The 22,490-nt window shown below is 38.8% G+C and overlaps 2 protein-coding genes across 4 annotated transcripts in view; one reads left to right on the forward strand and one right to left on the reverse strand.

Annotated features, from left to right (window-relative positions):
- The window catches only part of gnal (G protein subunit alpha L), a 157,620-nt gene that overhangs the window by 111,209 nt on the left and 23,921 nt on the right, over positions 1-22,490 (forward strand). For both annotated transcript variants that reach the window (XM_062980532.1, XM_062980533.1), the window contains exon 5: positions 8,684-8,781. In XM_062980532.1, the coding sequence (XP_062836602.1) occupies positions 8,684-8,781 (98 nt within the window). The remainder of the gene's footprint in view (positions 1-8,683; positions 8,782-22,490) is intronic.
- The window catches only part of mppe1 (metallophosphoesterase 1), a 53,101-nt gene continuing 40,227 nt past the window's right edge, over positions 9,617-22,490 (reverse strand). Inside the window, exon 11 of one of the 2 annotated variants that reach the window (XM_062980534.1) lies at positions 9,617-11,540. In XM_062980534.1, the coding sequence (XP_062836604.1) occupies positions 11,453-11,540 (88 nt within the window). In that variant the 3' untranslated portion in view covers positions 9,617-11,452. Of the gene's footprint in view, positions 11,541-13,719; positions 14,644-22,490 lie in introns of those variants that run through there. The other variant, XM_062980536.1, reaches the window with a different exon arrangement.

Below are 22,490 nucleotides of genomic sequence, written 5' to 3' on the forward strand. Positions count from 1 at the left end.
CAACTCGTTCCATTTCCTCTTATAGGGCACGCTGGTACACTCCGCAGAACACCTATCGCAGGTCTTCATGGGCTCCGTCCTACAGGCCTTGGTGTAACCAGACCTCTTGGCCATCTGACAATAATAGGCAGATCCCACCTTCAAGGGGATGCCAGCAGAGTAGGACTTGGCAGCAGGATCCGCCTAGGTGGCGTGTTTAGCACTTGCCCTGCTATTTCTTTAGAGCAGCCTTTATTGCCCTCTCTTTCTCCTGGTTTGCTTAATGTTGGTGACGGGATCCCCTTGCACCTCCCAGACTACCCCTTTTGGATCTCGCCTGGCAGGATTCTTGCATGCATGGCAGCAAATCACATCAGATAAATGGGTGTTGGATTTAGTTCACCATGGCGATAATATAGAATTTCTTTCTTTACCTACTGTAGGCACTATTCATTCCACACCGTCGTCACCAGTTCTCTGGCAAGAGATCCACACCCTTCTGCAAAAGGGTGCAGTAGTACCTTTACATCATTCTGAGTTTTCTTTAGCATTATTTTTCTAAGTATTTTCTTATCTCAAAGGAGGACGGAAGTCTCCAGCCCATTCTGGACCTGAGGGAATTGAATCAGTTTGTGGCCTATAAAACATTCAGAATGCTGACATTGGCTACTATTACGTTATTATTGTTTAAAGGGGCATGGTTCGCCACAACTGATTTAAAATACGCTTATTTTCATGTTGCCATTCATTCTCATTGGCATAGATTTCTTTCTTTTATGATAGAAGGCCAGGCTTTTTCTTTTTGAGTGTTGCCATTCGGCATTTCTTCTGCCCCTAGAGTTTACTAAAGTAATGGCAGTGGTAGAAGCTTATCTAAGGGAAAATGGGTAATTGTCTATCCGTACATCGATGATAGGTTGCTGATTGCTCCTTCTGCACAGCAACTTCACTGTAATATTACGTTCACTCTTTCTGTTTTGCAGAGCCTAGGCCTGATTGTAAACGAGGCCAAGTCACATTTGCAACTTTGTCAAATGATCCAGTTTATAGGAGCCACTCTGAATTCCACTCTCGCAAGAGCATACTTACCAGACAAAAAGTTTCAGGCACTATGCTCGCTGGCATTCCACATCTCAACACAGCATGTTGTTCGGGCCAAGGACGTTCAGCGTCTGCTCAGCCACATGGTGTCCACCACGGCGTTGACTCCGTTTGCACATCAACAAATGTGTCCACAAAGGTTTTCTGGAAGCGTCCACCAATGAAGTGACCTTCGTACAGCATTTGGGGGAATAAGAAGCTTGGAGGAACTGTGACGTGAGGAATGGAAAGTCCTGAAAAACCACAGAACACATTCGTAGATGTGCACCCCTCACGTCACAGTTCCTCCAAGCTTCTTATTCCCCCAAATGCTGTACGACGGTCACTTCATTGGTGGAAGCTTCCAGAAAACCTTTGTGTCAGAATTCCGTTTCAGCCCAGATTGCCGACAGTAATATTAACCACCAATACCTCACTGCTCGGCTGGTGAGTACATCTCAACGACATCTCCATTCAAGGGACATGGTCAGCAGTGGAAGCTTCCAAGCATATCAATTATCTAGAGCTTCTAGCAATCCTGAAGGCTCTCATGTCATTCGAGCCACAGCTTGCAGGGAAGGTAGTGCAAATACTTACGGACAACACCACCGCAATGTTTTATATAAACAAACAAGGTGGCTCCCGGTCGCGCATTCTCACCAAGCTCTCTATGCACATCTGGGACTGGTGCATCGCCAAAGACATAGACATCATTGCAATCCACGTTCCAGGAATCGACAATGCCCAAGCCGATCTATTGAGCCGTACCTCTCCATCGAACCATGAGTGGTCCCTTCACCCACAGGAAACAACTCTTCAGCAGGTGGGGAACGCCGCATATAGACCTGTTCACATCTCCTGACAATGCGAAATGTCGCAAGTTTGGTGCTCGGCTTCCTCCTCACCATCCTACCGGCTGCTTGGGGGATGCATTCCTTCTAGATTGGACCTCAACTCTGCTATACATATTCCCACCTCTGCCACTAATGAACAGGATGGTCTCCAAAATCCTAGCAGAACAGGTCAACTGCATTCTGATTGCTCCATGGTGGCCGAGGCTACCATGGTTTGCCACCCTTCATCATCCAGCGGCAGGAAATTATGTACAGTTGTCACACAGACCGGACCTTCTGTCATGTCAGAATGGGAAAATCTTTCATCCAAACGTCCATCGCCTCCGGCTGACAGCATGGCTCATCACACCAGCAGCCTGCCCCAACCAATAAATGATATTCTTGATTTGGCCCGTAGACCTTCTACAAAGAAGTCTTACAGTTATAAGTGGGCTTGTTTCTCTACCTTTGTATCACAGCAAGGTTCAGACCCTCTTACAGCTTCTACTTCACTTCTCCTCCAGTTTCTTCTCTCTCTGTCGGATGCAGGTCTATCCTTATCATTCTTGAAGTACTATCTAGCTGCTATTTCAGCTTATAGACGAGCGGTAGGCCTCCCTTCTGTATTTTCCAACCCTCTTGTCTGGTCTTTTCTCCAGGGGTTCAAGAATTTTAGACCCCAGGTAACTCCGGTAGTGGCCTCATGGAGAGTTGATGTCCTTTCTGCACTCACCAAACCACCATTTGAACCAATGGCTACAATTGATATTTCATATCTGACAAGGAAGACTGCCTTTTTGGTGACAATCACCTTGGCTCAAAGAACAAGTGAGTTGTGTGCTCTGCGCGTGGATCAACCTTATCTTAGATTTCATACAGACAAGGTTGTATTGAGTACGGATGTTGCATTTCTTCCTAACGTGGCAACTCGTTTCCATATGTTACAAGACATTGTATTACCGGCCTTCATTAGAAATCCTTCTTCACCTCTCATGCAGTTGCTCCATTTGTTGGACGTACGGAGGGCCCTGGCCATTTATGTCCAAAGAACTGCTTCTTTTAGGATATCAGCGAGGCTATTCCTAAAATACTGTAATGATGCAGCAGGCCTCCTCGTCTCCAGCCAGAGACTTGCAGCCTGGATTGTATCTACCATTGAACTAGCCTATAAAATGGCAGGACTAGACTTAACATCTGGAGTGACAGCTCATTCCACTAGAGCAATTGCTGCTTCTACTGCTTTCCTCAGGGGCGTACCGTTGGAAGACATTTGTCGGGTGGCAGTATGGTCTACGCCACTCACTTTTGTCTCATTACAAACTTGATCTCCTTGCTAAGAGAGATGCAGCGGTTGGTAGAGCAGTTTTATTTTCCGCATTGGCATGACTCCCTCCTCCTTGCGGAAAGCTTGCTAGTCTACCATAGGTGTGGATTTCACAGACGCCATGAAGGAGAAGGAAAGGTTGCTTACCTGTAACCGCCTTTCTTCGAGTGGCTGTCTGTGAAATTTACACAACCCGCCCATCCTCCCCACATCATCATGCCCTGTCCAGAGCTGCTGCTTTCCGGCTCTGGAACTAAAGGGCCAGCCCCTGCAGCCTTCATTTATCCTACTGGAGGAGGGCGGGGCTGGAGTCCACTAAGTGAAGAGCTTATTAAAGTATCCGAAGAACTGTTGCTTGGCACAGGAAATACATAGGTGTGAATTTCACAGACAGTCACTCGAAGAAAGGCGGTTACAGGTAAGCAACCTTTCCTTCAAAAGCATCCTTGGTAATCTGTCTAAGCACACATGTCAACAATATACATTATTAAACATATTCCATGGTAACAATGATGGCAAACCAAGTCTTTTTTTCCCCCTTATCACAGCATCTTCTCTGTGTCATCCAATAGATGACTCTGATTTTCTGACTGGTTCTTGACATCTTTCAGTCTTAGCCAGGCATAACTGAAACAGTCAATAGCATGTGGCTATAAGTTTGTAAGTCAGCCTGAAGATAAATTTGTATGCATCCATTATGATTCAACTTCACAGTTAATTCAGTTCAGTTACTTGATGTATTCAGACAACTGGCTGCTCTATCATTTGGACATTAAATGGTTTTAATCCAAGGTATTTGAACAGGAATATGAATATGTACTATTCCTTTGCCCTAAGTTGAAGAAATTAATGATTGCACACAGTGGCCTAAGTGGGGGTGGGTAAAATAAACACTGTGGTCTACATGCATATCCTGATCCCCACATTTACTACCCTCAAGCCTCCAAACTGGCTGCAAATGCAGCTGTGTAGAGTGCCTATCCACTCCACAACATATCCCTTGACTGGAAACCTAATGTGGTATGATATCACTTCAGTTGTATCTGGTCACAGTGGTATGGCTGCAGGGGTCAAATATTGGCTCCCACTTGTATGCAAGTGCCAAACCCTGCCCTAAAGGAAAATCAGTTTATAAACTATTTATCCTTCTAAATTTCACCATGTGGTGTATGGCAGAAGTCATTTAATTTTTTTTAGAGTTAGAAAAGAGGACCATTGTATTCTGTTTAGATTCTTCCAAATTAGATTGCAGCCTGTTATATCATCTTTTACCAAACAACTAGTATGTTTTATAATGGTAAAGGAATGCAATTTCTCATGATTATAGTTTGAGGAAGTGGCAGCAAGCTGAACCAAATGCACATTTAAGATTCACACTATAGTCAGAATTGTCACTTGCAAAGAGAATTCTTCAACCATATGATTTGATGCAATTAATATTCACAATACCCCTCATGGTATGATTCAACACAAGTAACACTCCACAGTCAGCATCATGTAGAGGTTTGAGCATTGGATTGCGACTTTGGAGACCAGGGTTCAAATCTCCGCTCAGTCACTAGTCCACTGGTTGACCATGGAAATGCCATACTCTCAGCTTCAAAGAAAGGCAAACCCTCTCTCAACAAATCTTGCCAAGAAACTCCATGATCACTTTGCTTTAGGATTGCTACAAGTCAGAAACAACTTGAAATCATGCAACAATACTCCACTTTTTGAAACGGGGCATTTACTTTTGTTTACATTTCTTAACTTTTTGATGAGTGGATTGTTTTCTCTTAGAATATCTGTCACAAACTGGATGAATTTGATTGTAGCATTTCCTATTTTAATTTAAACTTTGTATGTGGAAATTAAACATAATTACTATTTTTCATTTAATACAAAATATATTTGTATTATGTCCTGTTATTTTCTTACTGTTTAAACCCGGTCTATGTAAATTTGAAAATTGCATGTAATACAATTCTTGAGCCGAGATATAATTACATAAAGGTAAAGGTTTCCCCTGGTGTTAAGTCCAGTCGTGTCCGACTCCAGAGATTGGTGCTCATCTCCATTTCTAAGCCAAAGATCCGGCGTTGTCCGTAGACACCTCCAAGGTCATGTGGCTGGCATGACTACATGGAGCACTGTTACCTTCCCGCCGGTGCGGTATCTATTGATCTACTCACATTTGCATGTTTTCAAACTACTAGGTTGGCAGAAGTTGGGGCTAACAGCGGGCTCTCATTTTGCTCCCAGATTCGAACCTGTGACCTTTTGGTCCGCAAGTTCAGTGCTTTAACACACTTTGCCATAACACTTTTCTGTTAGAATGCTTACATTCATAATGCCTTGAAGATGCATTCATTGTATTTTAATTTTTCAGTTTTTGTTGTGTTGCTACATAGAACGGAAATAGATTTAACTTGTATTGAAGATACACAACACTATGAAGGTACAAATATTTTCATTATGGTGTAAACATTAACAAAAACGTAGTGGCACTTATTGGTTGTGAATGTATTTTACCCCTTTGCTGCCACACACATAAACACTGATGCATTTCTTGCTTCCAGAAATAATCGGAGTAAATGAATCGAATCTACCTATGTGTAATCCTAGAGCCAAAGTGTTATAGTCATTTGAACATTAAAATAAGACGCTGGAGATCAGAGCTTAATCCCACTCAGCCACAGAAACCCACAGGGTGCCTTGAGAAAGTCATACTCTCCCAGATTCCATCTATACATGCTGTAAAATGCAGAATTATGTGGATAATTTGGGGGGGGGAGGCTATAAAACACACATTCACATGGAAAACACGTGTCTTATAAGTCAGAAGCAAGTCTGAAATGAGCATAAAATTCACTGCAGCTGTGTATGGATGCTGCAGAGCAGAAATTTGGGAGGAATAAGCACAGTGCTCATATAAATAGTGCCACTGCTGGAATATCCAGATGCTTGATCCAGATATGGCACTCTTAGAAAGGTAAATAACACCCCACCGCCGAGAAAACTGCTTTGCCACCCCCCTTTCTTTTTTAGTTGGAAGATGAGTCCCATCGCTAATGCAATGTAATGCAATTCTACAAAGGGGGTAAGAAAACAAATATTCTGATAGACAAATTGAGCATGAGGGGAGTTTTGTGGAGTCTGTGGGAGCTTGTTTGCAGTTCCCAAGGTGTGTGCGTGTGGAGATTTCCTGGAGTGGGACTGGATTTCTTTAATCCACATTCTAATCTGGATTATGTGGCTGTGTAGAATCAACCCCAGTCTCAGAGAAAACAAAGACTTCTCTGAACAAATGTTGCCCCCAAAAAAAAACAACCCATGAGGGGCTTGATTTACATTGCTATAAATCAGAAATGAATTGAATGCACACAACATCAGTGTGTAGTTCTGGTACTACAGCACTAAAAACCTTGAGTGTTTTTTTTAATCTAAAGATAAAAACAGCATCATGAAGACCAAGTGCTAACTATCAAAACATGTCCAGGATAAACATGTATAGAAGCACCAATCAGGATTAAATTACATTTTAATCCCAAAATATGAACATTCTCCAGAGCACTATTAAATCCATTATTGCAGAAGATTAAGAATATCAACCATTGCCCTCTCTAGAGAAGAGTGACCACCAAATCCTGGTGGGCGGCATTAACTCAAGAAGCTAATAAGAGGTCAATAGTGACTTTGAACCAGATGGAGGGATCTGCAGCTGAGGCCCCTTATACATTGCCAGATAATTCAGGTTATTAAAGCAGAAAAGCCACATTATCTGAACTGGATTATCTAACTCAAAAGTTCTGTGATCTGATGAGACCAAAACTGAACGTTATAGCCTTATTGCAAAACACTATAGGTGACACTATAGGTCTTGAGATCTCCACCTTCATTGTGAGGCATACTATCTTATTGTGAAGATGTTTTTTCCTCTGCATGGTCTGGGAAACTGCTCAGCAGTGAATGCGGGATGATTGCTATCTTATGTAGGATACCTTAAATGAAAACTTCTTGCAGTTTTCAATAGATTTGGGACAGGGGCAGTAAAACAATGGAGACCCTACCAACCAGCTTTCCCAGGAATGTTTACATTCATACAATAACTGCTACCAGAAATGCTTCTATCAAAAAGTGACTTGTACATGTGTGTGTGTAAATATTAATGCAACCAAAAGTGCCATTTTGTTTTTGTCTCCTTAGCGTTTTTGCCATGATAAGGTTTGCACCATCACATTGTATGCAAGTGTGCATTAAGTGTTCATCAAGTACTAATACAACCAATTAAATCCATTAAATTTTGTTGTAACCCAACAAAAAACACATAAAATCAAAAGGGGGATGAATACTTCTGCAAGGCATAATGAAATAACAATCCCACTAGTACCACCCTTCCTTTTTGAAACAAGAAATTTATGCTAGCACCCCACCTTCTCCTAAGACCCATGCATGACTCAGGATAAGGTTACATTTTAAATGAGAAATGTGATAGACAGCCCCTATAATTATAGCAAATTTTATCTTGCTGTTTGAACTGTCAGACTAGTCACTTAGTGCATAAAGTATTAGAAGTTGTACGGGAGGTTTATACATGCATTAAATTAATCTCTTGTAGCAACTTGTCTATTTAAAGCTAAAATATGTAATGAAGAAGCATTACCAAAGCATTTGTAAAACAAAATGAAGAAAGGAAGCAGTACATTCTTTTCTTCAGGCTTTGAGTTTATTCACATGGCCATATTTACTGCCTAATTATGCTTTTGATAGTTTCACTTCAACTACATGATTGCATATGAACTATTGTGGAAATGTCCTTATTAATCACAGAAATACAGTAGCCATCAGCACAAGTGAGTTGTTCTCTTGATAGGCATCGCATCACCTGATTGTGTGAATTAGCTCTTTGAAATGATACACACCATATTTTCCAGATACAGCATCACTTATGTAAGCGAGCCTATTTTGGAAACCCAGTGGGAGTTGCTTTTTTTCAAAGTGCTTTTATATGAAGATCAAAATTCCAACAAAAAACTTAACCCTTATAAATAGAAATTAGTTTCCCTTTTTTAGTACATGTCTCCCTTCCAACCTATTTGAACTTGACAGCCTATCCTAAATGAATATCATGAAGGTTCAGATATCCTGAAGATAAAGTAAATATATAAAATGGTACTATTTCCAATAAATATATTGTGTCACGTAGCATCTTAACAAACAAGCAAACATATTTTTAAATGAGACCATTCTTAACTTCCAGAAGGAATGTTAACAGTGCATTAGGAGGAAAGCACTATGAGTGCGAACTGCCAGTCATTGGGTTGTTGTGTATTTTCTGAGCAGTATGGCCATGTTCCAAAAGTATTCTCTCCTGACGTTTTGCCCACATCTATGGCAGGCATCCTCAGAGGTTACCTCACAACATGTGACAACCTATTTAAATATTTCATCTGAATTAACATGTTTATGTATTTCCAATTTTCAGGAATTCTTTGAACATGCAAAAAAGCTCTGGGATGACGAAGGAGTAAAGGCGTGTTTTGAAAGATCGAATGAATACCAGTTGATTGACTGTGCACAATAGTAAGTGGCGCTGCTTGCAGAAAAACATACTTTAAAAATATTTCTCAATGCATAAAAGGAAGCCAACAGAAACTTGCTGTTTTGTTTTTGTTTCAAGGACATATCTTTCTGTCTATTACGGCTGGCTCATTACTGTGTTTTACAGAACTATCCTATATGTAATACTCTTTTGTCAATACTCACTGATTTTATTTTATAGGAGTATAGTGGTATTGTAAACATATACGTTTACTTTCAGTGATGCATTTGTTTTAAAGGGGTGGAATTTGAATAAGAATGAATTTCTACATGTGTATTGGATTCTTTTTCTTTCAGCTCATTGGAATTTTGTTTAAGAAAAAGTCAAGTCAGTGTATAATAGAGGATTTATAATAAATGGAAAATCTGTGGCCAGGCAGGATATTTCTCTTGACTACATGTTTATTAGGTGTATATTTAACAAAACCTGACACATTTTTCCCTCTAACAAAAACAGTTCTACAGTTCACTTACCCTTGACACTGGAAAAATATTTTTATGCCAGAATTTTTAAAAAATACATATATTGCTGTACAACAAAGCTCACAAACCCAGAATAAGATAATAGCCTATGTTTGCTGGAAAGGTTTGGGGAGAGAGCTTCATTTAATAGTGGTAACTGTTTGTTGTATGTTTTGGCTATATGCAGTTAGGTGAAGAACACCTGATTGTTCAAGTGAAGAACAATTCTATATGTATGCATGGATCTTTTTAAATTGAAAATGGCTCCTTCCTTTACAATAATTACTTTAAGATACATAAGTAGTTTTTTATCGTTAGGTTGGAGGCAGAATATAAATAAATAAGATTTTATATATTTCATGATGTACAGTATGCTTGTTTATTGCAATAAGACTTATTTGAAAAGTTTTAGTGAAATGGCCAAACACATTCATGTGAGTGGACATAACCATGGTCTCAGTTCTTTTCCTACATACAAGATAGGACTGTGTTATAGCAGTTCTGGCAGGCAATAATAAAAGTATGGTGTTATGAGCACTTATTAATTTTGTATAAAGATGAGTTTGTTATGAATGACAGAAATTTGAGATTGCTTGCATTTGCTAGAAAATGTTACCAATCATCTAATTGAGATTATTGCTCACTTAATGACCTATAAAAGAAAAGTGAGACAAAAATAAATATTTCTATACCCTGTCAATTTCCATGCAAAGGTGCTAAACATATTCTATGAAAAGATCAGACCAGCTTTCGTATCCATATAACAAAACATGTTTGTGTGTGAGTGTGTGTTATAGGGAAATCCAGAGATGGAGTTGTTATTATGTTGTTCTTCTCATAGTGAAAGCAATCTCAGACATATTCCTATTTGGTAGATTATCATGAGGAAAAGCGTAAGAGATCTCCACTGGTTATTTTCAACTGCTGTAGTACCGTATGAAGCCAGTTGCATTGCTAACATAATTAGGATATTTCTATCTCTACAAAATGAACAATTGTCCAACGTTTTCCTTCTTTCTTTTCTCTGATTTATTGTCCCTGGTAGATTTAAGATTGGGAAGAAAAGTTTACATTTGTCAAAGTATTCGTTTTAGGGTTGTGGGATGGATTGTTCCAGCGAGCATGGTACATGTGGAAGGCAGTACAATGTTTCAGAGATGGCTAGAATCCACATTAGTATTGAAAAGTGTTCCACTTAGTAGCCAAGGCTTTGTTATGAATATTGAATTCTCTTTATCAAAATACTGGCACTAATTCACATTGAATTTTTAGATGAATGTGAATGAATATGAATACTTTTGACAAACGTTTTTTAAAAAAAGAACGTAGAGGGGATAAGTGCTTCTTTTATAGTTTCTCCTGGGATGAAATAAGCTTTTTCCTTTCAGCACTCTACCCAGATAAGGGGATGCTTCTTTTTGGATAAGAATTGGGGTACAGTACTATGGATAAATTGATCAGGTTTTTTTGGGTTGATTTCTAGACTGACATTTCTAGACTTACATCTGGAGAAAGGGTATATTGTTTTAGGTTGTCTCCCTATTTCATTATTTTTCCTTAAAAAGAGGGCTTTGAGGTTCACATAAAACAACCACAACAAAACAGTCTAGAGGCTCAGTACACAATGTATTTCCTGTAAATTATTGAAATGCCTCAATGATAGCATCTAACATCACTTTTCCTTTAATTCAGCAAATTGGCCGGAGCAATATAATGGGCCAGGATGTTTTAACCAAAGTTCAGAGTTACAAAAATATCTGCCTTCTCTGTTGTGTAATTTTGAATTAATGAAGTGCCTGCTTAAGTATAGTAATCAGGCACAATTGATTGGGTGTTTATGTCTGTAGTGACCATTTCTTCAGTTTTTCTCTGAAAGGATCCACCATAAAAGAGCAGCTCTCAAAAGAACAAAGAATCATGCATGGTACAATTTGAAAATGAAATAAGTAAAGTCCCTTTAGCTGACCTTGTAAATAATAAAGTAAAATATCTTTCCCACTATTACTTATACCACTATTCTAGGCAGACAAATATGCAACTGCTTGGACTATAATATTAGTCTGTGCTTGTAAGATGCATGCAGTTCTGTTTATATGTAGTACAATAATGTATATAGTAACGAGCAGAAGTTTGGAGCTTGGATTGTAGATTTTTTTTCCTCCAGTGAGTAGTCTAAACTCGGACTTATACCTCATTCCTTCCTCCACAGCCTTCTGCATTTTCCAAAATGGACTCTTGAGTATTGAAACACTGAAGTACTGTCAGAAATAAAATGACACCTAGAGAAGATAGTAAGGAAATGGCCAAAAATTAGCCTTCTTCTTGCATAAGCATTAGTCTTGTTTCACTTGCATAGGACACTTAGATTGGTAAATTAGATTCATTTCTTATGCATTTATCCTGTGCTAGCTTAATTTCCCCCCCCCCCAATCCCCAGCTAATCTTGAGGACCTCATATGGGAACACAGCAAGAGCTAAATTGTTGCTTTGTGCTTTCAAGTTGTCTCTGACTTACGGCAACCCTAAGGCAACCGTATCATGGAGTGTTTGGGCCTTCCTCCAAAACTCAATAGTTTGTCCAGTCATTTTTCGTGGCTGATCAGGAATTTAAACCTGATCTGAACACTCAAAACGACTACACTTTTATGACTTTCGAAACCTGAATATGGTACCAGATCAGACAAGGATAATTAACAATATGGGACAATCAGTACTGATATAATATTCAATACACTAGTGAATATTGATTGTAACAAACCAAATTTAAAAAGCCTCAATTCATAAATTGTTTTTCTCTGATTCAAAGTTATAGTTAATGGTGGTGATATAATCTTAGCTGCAAGCTGTTTTTTGAGTCGTTTGTGCCTATTTTTAAGTAGTGTTCTAGCAAATACCGCTCCCACTTAGGTGTTGTCAAACTTTCCCTCAAAAATACATTTCTCAAAATATCATTTACACATCATTTTAATAATGTGTTTGTGTCCCTGGTTTTTCTTTTTAATGTGCATGATTTGTAGTCACTTTATATTGTGAAGCATCAGTTAAGAAATAATTCATCAGCCCTTCAGCCCGTGTCATATTTGGGGAGAGAACTAAGATTTCTTGCATATACTTCAGAAGAATGCTGCAGTTCCCAATGTGATTCCTGTTTATGGCAATCTCTCTCTTCCTTCCTGTTGCTCATACAATTTCCCTTCTTTAACCTCTGTTCTTTAACCAAAGTTATTATTTATTTATTTACTCTATTTCTACCCTCTTCTCACCCTGAAGGGAACTTAGAGCAGCTTACTGTTTGGCCACTTCAGTGCCACATTGCAAATACACAGTGTATACATATAATACAATGCAAATCAAAGCACATTTAACATAAAATACAAGACAAAAATCACACAAAGCATAATAACGACCAGAAATAAGATATAAATAAATATTAAGCATTAAAAACATTCAAAACCAATTACAATTATTGTGGTGACTCATCAATTAAATAGTATATTTCGCTAAGCTCAGTCATCAGTGATAAACATGAGCCAGCAGGAAAATTAAGAGAAGTCTCCATTAAATAAATGAATGAATAAAAATATCTGAAAACAAAACAAAAACAAAAGTCCCCACTAAAGGCCAGGAGGAACAGAGTCAAAAGTTGAGCATCGACAGAGAAGTCAGCAGCCCCAAGCCAAGCTAAGCCCAGTTTCCGTACTGAAGGGCACTGGTTAATGAAATTCCCTGGTACTGTCGTCCTATAAGGTATCAGTGACTTCAAGTAACTTTGGGCTATGGCTAGATAGCGGCAAGGTCACTGCACAGTAACGAGAAATGGTAGCATTGGTGGAGAAGCTTTGCTGCACCAAACTCTCCAGGTTGATGCTGGGCAGTGGGAAGGAAGAACAAGCAGAGCGGAGCTTAGGGAAGCCGCCAATAGGGTCGCCGGTGGTCGGATCTCCGTGAGACCATAGGCGCCTTGATGGAATCAGGCCTTTGGTAGAATGCTTATTATCCTTTCCCAAGGCAGGGTCTCCCAAACTGCTTATATTTAAAGCAAAAGAAGGAGCAGGCTCTCTGAATATCTCAACTCATGTAATTATTCCATGGCCTGTGTTTTCTAAAACCAGCTACCTTAGCCTACTCCTTCTTAAAGAGAGTTTTTCTTCTTTCAGAACAGCTGGATCTGCTGGGATTGAAATTGGCCAGGCCAACACACTCCGCTTTCTTTCTTTTTCCATTGTATGCCTGCTTCAGCATTGTGCTGCGGTAGTGGTTGTTTTCAGTGTTGTCATACACAGCCATCATCTGTTTATTGGTCAGGCTTTGAGATCCTGCCTAGTAAAATTTTTGCAAGACCAACATTTCCTATTAACATGTAACATATAATTCTTGTTAAATAAACTAGGATCATAACATTGAAGCAACATGCAAGAAAAAAGGAGAGAGATGGTAAACATGTGTGCAGGCCCAATGCTCGTTAAAAATTATAATATTTTATTGTTCTGGAATTTTTGTGTTGTCTTGTTTTAATGGAGATGTACTTGAACTGTTACTTCCAAATTGACATAATGACTTTCCTCCAAGTCCATTGCAGAGGTTGCAATAGTTATCATATGCACATTAATCACTTATTTGTGTTCCTTCTTTGGTTCCTATCACTTGACACATATCTGCTACAAGTTTTAGTTGATTTCCGTTTTATATGAGTTACTCATTTTAAGGACTGTGTCAATGGGCATTTTCAACTTCTCTCTCATTTTGTAAAAGAACACATGTAAAAGAACTATTTGAAATGTGAACTTGACAAATGCTGTTGCTATGTTTCTGTTGAGCTATAGTCATTCTACGAAGATTTCATGTAACTTAATTGACATTGTAATTTTTGACCATGTATATTTGGCCAAAATAATGTCAATTTACTGCTCAGTGGCGCAAAGGGTTAAACCCTTGTGCCAGCAGGACTGTTGATCAACAAGTCGATGGTTTGAATCCAGGGAGAGCGGGTGAGCTCCCTCTGTCAGTTCCAGCTCCCCATGCGGGGACAAGAGAGAAGCTTCCTACAAGGATGGTAGAACATCAGACATCCAGGCTTCCACTGGGCAACGCCTTTCCAGATGGCAAATTCTCTCACACTAGAAGCGACTTGCAGTTTCTCAGGTTGCTCCTGACACACACAAAAATGCTGTGGTGAGTCCCCATGGCATACAGGCTGGATACGCAGAATGCACACTGCATCCAGATGTTGTCCATTCACAGTTTTCTAATGAATTTAATCCAGTTTCAGTGACAGTCCCAGTATGATCAGCTTATTTCCGGTGCTGAGGAATTTAAGTATAATTGTTTAAAACAGTATGGGGCCAATCAAAGCTTTCAGGTTATTCTGATCACCCTTTGGCACTGGGAAAAGAGAATGGAAAGGACATCTTTACAAGGAGCTCTATTTGGTTTCTAACCAATGCCACTACACCCAATAGCAAATTAGATGAGGCAGTTTCAAAACACATGCAAATTTTACATATCTTAGGGTACAGGTAGTAGTGTTGCTAGAGCATGACCTTGATGTGGTGGCTAGAATAATAAATACACTACTTTGGTGGATTACAGGCATTTGGCCACTGTCTGAACTTGTGTGGACATGTTGCCCATGCTGAATATCATATTCTTTTTAGCAGATGCAATGTTTCTGCTCAAGTATCAAGTTTTTGTTCATATCAGGGGTTCACTGGTAAGAATGTCCTTAAAACACTTTTTGTATAGCTATTCATGGCTTATTTGATACAAGGGAGCCTTTCATATCCCAGTTGCTATAAAATTAAATTTGTAGTCAAGGCAAGGTGTGGCTATTTTTAGTTTCAGCAGTATTGCACAAGAGAAAACTGGCCAGTTATCACATGACAGTGTCATGGGAGTGAACGCAATACAAGACTGCCATTATAAAAAGGCCATCAGTATTGCAATAACTAAAATGAAAGGCTGCTAACTGATTATCAAGGAAAATACTTAAATTTATATTATTTAATTGATCAAAATGTCTCAATAATTTACAATGCCAACTTACCATACTCAGTTCCTATAATAAGATACACATAATTTGATGGGGTGTGTATAGAATTCGAGAGAACAGTAACACACATTTTCTCATCATAAAATGAGTAATTAAAAAAAAACAATGCCATGCAAGATAGAGGAATATGTAGCACCTGTAGTTAGAATATTTTTGTCAACAAATACAATAAAATTTACCTCATTGCCAACTGCAGTTGTATGCATGTACGCATACATGCACATATGCATTCTTTTATTTATGTTTACTTAAATTATAACACTACCAGTGCCTTATCTTCAGGGCTAAAAAGGAATTTGCTTTAGCTATATTGACATTAAATACCTTTAGTTTGAATAAGCATTATGAAAACCTTATCAGCTCTGCAGGTGACATAAACCTATTTTACATATTTTTAAGGTAACTGATTGTTCCTTTCTAATTACCTTTATTTTCAACCCAGGGGCCTATGGGTATGTAATCACATTTGCCTTCTACCCCCCCCCCTTTCTTTTTTTTTTAAATTACAATATATACTTCTTGTCACCAACTTTTACTAAAAACTATTTGAGACTAAATATGATCATTAGTATCAGCTAGAGCAAACCCCTTGCACCAATTAAAACTTGATAAGTCAACACTTATATAATTCTAATTAATTCAATTGATCTGTATTTGTGACTGACCACAGGATTTTATTTTAGGGTTCATTCAGAAAGAAAGAAAAATCTCTGGAAGTATCAAGAGTTTGCTGTTCTTTCTGTTTTGATTCTACTTACGTATTCCCAATTTTGCATTCAAACTATTTTTTTGAAATACAGGATGTCCATAAAGTCTCTTTATCATTAAAATGGTAAATAAATTGAAATGTTAAAGAGATTTTATGAACATCCTGTGTATCAGGTTTCCTGTATTCTCTACATCCCTTGGTCTGTCCCACATCCCACGATAATGTGTCATAGGGATATTTATGCAACATTTCGGAAATTAATTTTCACCAATTTCTACTGAACCTTCATTATTAATACTCCAAGTGGCCAGCTTCTGGTCAAAGGAAATTTAGTATAATGCCAAGTTTTTAACATTATAACTGTATCCTCAATTCACTTCTGACATGAAGGGCTAGATAAACCCCTCCCATGGTCTAAGCCAGCAAAACTCTTGTTCTTAGGAAAGTTGGTAGCTTTAGTAGTTCTTAAGCAGGTAGATTCTACACAACAATTTAAGTAACTAGCAAACTAGCAAACCAAATGATTGAAATGTATCTGAATTCAGCTATCATTTTTAATTTTCCAACACAATCACTTCAAAAGTTAAAAAAAAGACTATAAGACTACCTAGAAAAAAGGAGAAAATGCCTGCAGATTTTAATAGTTCAATTATGTAGATATTAAAGAAAGGTATGCCTAGTGAGGGGGTTAAATCTGTAGAATGAAGGTTGCTGTGGAAACAGAAGCACTATCTGTCAATCATGCATCTACATAGGAGGGCTTCTGTGAAAAGGCAAGCACAAGCAGTTAAGCATTTAGGGGGGTTTTTTTGAGGGCATTATTTAAGACTTTTATTTATTCAATTTTGTGAGCTGTTCTGTACATTGAAACTTTGAGCAAATCTCATTATTATGTGTCTCCAAAGAAAGGAGTATCCTCCAACTGTTTACAGATGAAAACAAGGGAACAAATGGTAAACAATATCAGGCTGTAGTTAGGATGGCCAAAAATATTACTGAGAAAGATCACACAAGCCAAGAGATGCTGTAGCGGTTGCTTTGGCCTGAACCTACTGGGAAGGGCCAGATGCTGCTGCTGCTGAGTGAATTGAGTCCCAATTGCTTTGCACTTTGAACTCAGTTTGCAAAATAGTTTTCCTGTGTTTTACTATCTCATCAGACGAGCCAATTTGCCCGTCGTACGCTGCTTCCCCTTCATTTTCAGCACAGAGCCATTCACACGAGTACAGGCACTTCCGGTTGGGCTCCATTCCGAAAAGGGAGAAGCAGTGCATGCCACCGCCTTCCCATGTTGCCTTACCAGCAATGGGGGGAAAGCGGGGCGACAATGCTTCCCCCCATAGGATGAAAGCCAAGATAAGGCAAGCACTGTAAGGCATGGATCCGCGGCTTCTCTTTTTTGATGAGGTCCTTATTTACTGCCTTTTGTCACCTATCCCCACATGACAAACTTAACTAACAACAGAAGTAATATCTGAGACAAGATATAAGGCTGTGATTCTGACATCATCATTCTTCCTCTTGTGTGATTTTTTAACATAATTTGCATGATAAACAAACCAGTAAAGTTTCGAAAGCTTGTAAAATTTTAATTAGCCCAATAAAGGTATCACTTTTTATGTATTTTATTGTATTTTGCTACATGGCCAACATGACTACCCCAAAAGTGTTATTACAACTGACAACTTATTATTGATCATTAGTTTTCAAAAGAGATAGCTATGTTCCTCTGTCACAGCAAGAAAAGGAAAATGAGAAGAGGCAGGCACAGTTCAACCATGCCTAGGCCAGAAGCAGATGAAGGTCCCTCCCTCCATCCCAGCTGCCACTGCCCTGGCCTTGGAGGGAGAGAAAATGGAGCAGGCACAGTTTGAATGTATCTGAGCCCAGAAGCAAATAAATGGCTCTCAGTCCCAACGGCCACTCCATTGGCTCTGGAGGGAATGAAAAAGAAGCAGTTTCTGTTGGATTTAATTCTTTCCTTCACTACCGTTCCCTTTTCATGTGTGTAGTGTCTTTAACTTGTAAGCTTGAGGGCAGGGAACTGTATTTCTTCTTTTTCTTGCAAAGAACCATGTACAACAAAGGAGGTAATGATGGTGATGGAAAGAAGGAGTCTAATAAACCATTTCAGATTAACTTGTGTGGCATTGAGACTAACAAATTAGATGGTTTACCCTACCGTTCTCATTTTCCATTCCATGTATTTAACATGCATGCTATGCATTCTTATTGGATTATAAAGTATTCAGGCTATGCATTTAGTAAGCCACCTATGTTTTAGATCTCATTATTTCAGTACTTGAGTTTAGTTTTATTTATTTAAATATCAATTTTGTACTGATTCATTTAATTTGATATATTTATACCCTTTCTTTCCAAATAAATTCTGATAAGGCACTTTTAAAAAAGTACAAAGAATAAAACATTACATAGTCAATAGAGACAATACAATCGTAATGTAATAAAATAATGTAAAATAGCTCAGTGAAAACATCTAAAATAACATAGGTACAAAGATAATCATGGCTAAAAAGCTTTTTTTTAAAAAGCATACCTTGCAAATAATATTAGCATATCTAATTTAAAATAATTAATAAAATGCTCCTAAATAAAAACATTTGGTTTTTAACACTAATGAACCCAGCGCCCACTAACAAGCTCTAAAGAATAGTTTTGGGAGAACTATCTTGCAGTTCTTATATGCCAGCAGATTAAGCTCTTAGAGCGAGAATATTAAACAGAGGCACAGATAAAAACCTGTTAGTAACCTCCCTTTTTCTGGCCCCAACTGACTTAGTTTTTTATGTTCATTGTGCTTTATTAATGATTCTACCGAGAAGTGACAAATGAAACTTGAACTGAGCGTACAGCAAGCTGAGATCTAGACCTGTAAACACAAACTTGGAGTCAAATGTTTATTTCAAAATGTTATTCGGTATTTATTAACTAATGTTTTATTTTCTTGGAATAATAAAAGTTAAACATTATCAAATTTAGTTAATAGCAAGATCCCCACCTTATTTATGCCTTACACCAAAATAATAGTACACATGTTCCTGTTTTCCATCAGTATCTATGGATCCTAAGCCTGTAACTCAACAGTGCAGTCTATGAGAACATGTATTTTTGCTCCACTACCTTTGTGTTCGTGTTCCCTTTCTTTATCTCTTTTTTGGTTTTCTCATTACAATTCTTTCTACCAAGCGTCTTTCTTTTCTCTTGTTTACTTGCTTCACGCAAACATAATGTCTGTGACATTTGCCAGAGATCATCATGCTAGGCAGATGGGTAAACAGCAACACCTTTCCTCACTGAGGCCGTGTCTGCCCAACAGACTTACTTTGCAACTGCTGCAAGGAATTCACATGATGTTGGCTTGTCAGCAGAAGCACTGTTTCCAGCTGTTAATCCAGAACAAGGTGAGCCAGAATTTAATCTGGAGTTTTCATGAAACTCCAGTGTGATCCCAGTGTTTACTGAGGTGTGGGCAGCTGGATTGAGCTGGATCTCATTCGATCCAGTATCCATACATCAAATAGACCCACAGCTGTTTTGCCAGCCAGAACCTTGCTGGGGGTGTCAGTTCTGGTGATCATATGGCTGGGCACCCTGATGTGATCTCATCAGAAGTGATGTTGCCAGCAAGGCTCTACAGGGAGCTACTTGGAGTAGCTTCTGGGTGGTGAAACAATGGCAGTGATGACGGCCCTCAGGAGAACAGTAAACTGGGTTGTTGTGTGTTTTCCGGGCTGTATGGCCATGTTCCAGAAGTATTCTCTCCCGACGTTTTGCCCACATCTATGGCAGGCATCCTCAGATGTTGTGAGGTATATATACCTCTGGGGATGCCTGCGATAGATATGGGCGAAACGTCAGGAGAGAATACTTCTGGAACATGGCCATACAGCCCGGAAAACACACAACAACCCTGTGATTCTGGCCATGAAAGCCTTTGACAACACATTGAACAGGAAACTGATATCAATGCGCTCTTGACCTGCCCAACCATGTGGGCTTTTAAAGGATTTCAGGGCACTTCCATGGTGGTAGCTGCAGACCCCCAATGCTGCATCCAAGGAAACTGCGGAGCAGGTTACTCTGGTGTATTTCAGTAAGTGTTGATGCAGTCTAAGAGTTCTTTTCCATCCCTCCCACAACATTTGCTGAAGATACTTTCATCCAGATTGTGCAGGTTGAAACTGTAGGTCACACAAGAATTTTTAGTGGGGTATTCCACTAGAAGACCTCTGGATTCTTTGTTTTGTGTTCGCAAAATAAATTTTATAGGGGAGCTGTTGGGCTAAAAAATACAAAATGTTGCTCTTGAATGTTCATTAATAAGTAAGCAATAATTTCTGCTTAATAAGTTACCACACATGCCTCAGCTGCGCTTTTCATAAATTGCTATGAAGATTTTCTCTTCAAATCATATAAAATAATGGATTTTATGGCTCTTGGCTGAAATTCAGCACTAGGCTTACACCTGTCAGCTAGCACAGTTGTACCCCCTTCCAGCCCGCCATGTCACCCAAAAACCTGCTCTGAAGGATTTTTTGGCCTTCCAAAACACATTCTAAGGTTTCCTTGCAGTCCTCTTCTAGATGTATCTCTACCAGGGGAATTATCCTTTTGGATCCTAACCTCTCTGATCCATTCTAAAATGTCACATAGTGTTTGTTCTAGTTAAATACAGTTATTGTTATTTGTTTGTTTTTACTTTTAGCACATATGTTTTGGGCTGTACATCTGAGAAATCTTATTACAAGAATAAATCATGTGGGGCAGTGTTAGAAGTAGGTAATTTGCTATCCAGTTAAGGTCACAACTCGCAGAGTGTAGGATTACGAGATTAAGCACTAATATCCTCAAATTCAACTAATTACGCAGATGATAAATACTAGCTAATATGAATGCTAGTGGGACAACCAGCTCAAAATAAATAATACCACATGAAGTATTTTGAATGCTGCTATGCATGGAAATCTCTATCGGCTTCCAAGCCCAGACATTTATTTCAAACTATTATTTGGCTACACTACCTTATATATATCAATTCATTAAAATTAATATTATTACAACTGCATTCTCTGGTCTCAGGTAGAAGTTAATCCATTTCTGAGAAAGAATGACAATTTCTCTCCACACTGGACAGTCAGAGTAAAATTGTCATGAATAATTCGTTTTCATTTTATAGCAGTCCACATGATACTGTCATCTGTTTATAATCCTCTCGTTTAAGTAAAAAAAGTTTATTAAGTTAACAGACCATATAAAAACAGACAATAAAAATACCAGATACATTGTTGTCGTTATTTGCCTTCAAGTTGTTTTCAACTTATGGTGACCCTATCATGGGGTTTTCTTGGCAACGCTTGTTCAGAGGGCGTTTGCCATTGCCTTAAGTATAATAAATCCCGGCGGGGTGGGGGGAAGGACAGGGGAGCTATTATATTGCTACTCTACTTTCATCAAGAATTTATTTTATTTTATTCCCTTAAACTGGCTATTTTAACTGCAGATGGGAGAGCTTTTTGTGTTGCTGGATGTTTAAAATCTTGCAGAAGAAAATTTAATTTATCCACATTTACCTAATTTCCCATGAGCCCAAAAATTGGAATTTTTTAGACTAGAATACAATCAGCATTCCAATAAGCACTTGGTCAGTGTATCCCATCTCTTCATCAGTCTCAACACCTCTGGATCAGTATTATTTTTCTTGGTCTCTCTCTTACCATGACACTTTGTTTTATAAGTACTCATTTGTGAGTATTTCAAAGCTTCCACACTTCTCCCCAAGTGGTCATCTTCATTAGGCAATTGTCTCCTACATGAAGCTGGACTCCAATAAATGCAACTGAAAAACATCACTGGACCCCTCAACTGTGTTGCTCAGGTAGTAGTAAAGGTAAAGGTTTTCCCCTTACATTAAGTCTAGTCATGTCTGACTCTGGGGGTTGGTGCTCATCTCCATTTTGAAGCCAAAGAACCGGCATTGTCCATGAACACCTCCAAGTTCATGTGGCCGGCATGACTGCATAGAGCACCCTTATCTTCCTGCTGGAATGGTACCTATTGATCTACTCACATTTGCATGATTTCAAACTGCTAGGTTGGCAGAAGCTGGGGCTAACAGTGGGAACTCACCCCGCTCTCCAGATTTGAACCGCCAACCTTTCGGTCAGCATGTTCAGCAGCTAACCGGTTTAATCCGCTGCGCCACCAGGGGCTCCCCGATAGTAGGAGAGCCTATTATCACAGAGGAGTAAAGCAGGGCTCCCACAAAAAGTGGAAAAAGGAGCTTTCACCAGTCTTTGTTAAGTGAGAGATGACTATATATTGGTATTATTTTCTTTGAACTTTGCCAATTTATAATGCCTGTCAAAATATTAAATAAATGCTGCAACTATTGAGAAATAAAAAAATATGGAATAAAATTGAATCTTAGGGCATCTTCTTGGAATTTCTACC

This window comes from Anolis carolinensis, chromosome 4 (genome assembly GCF_035594765.1).
Source record: "Anolis carolinensis isolate JA03-04 chromosome 4, rAnoCar3.1.pri, whole genome shotgun sequence".
NCBI classification, from domain to species: Eukaryota; Metazoa; Chordata; class Lepidosauria; order Squamata; family Dactyloidae; genus Anolis; species Anolis carolinensis.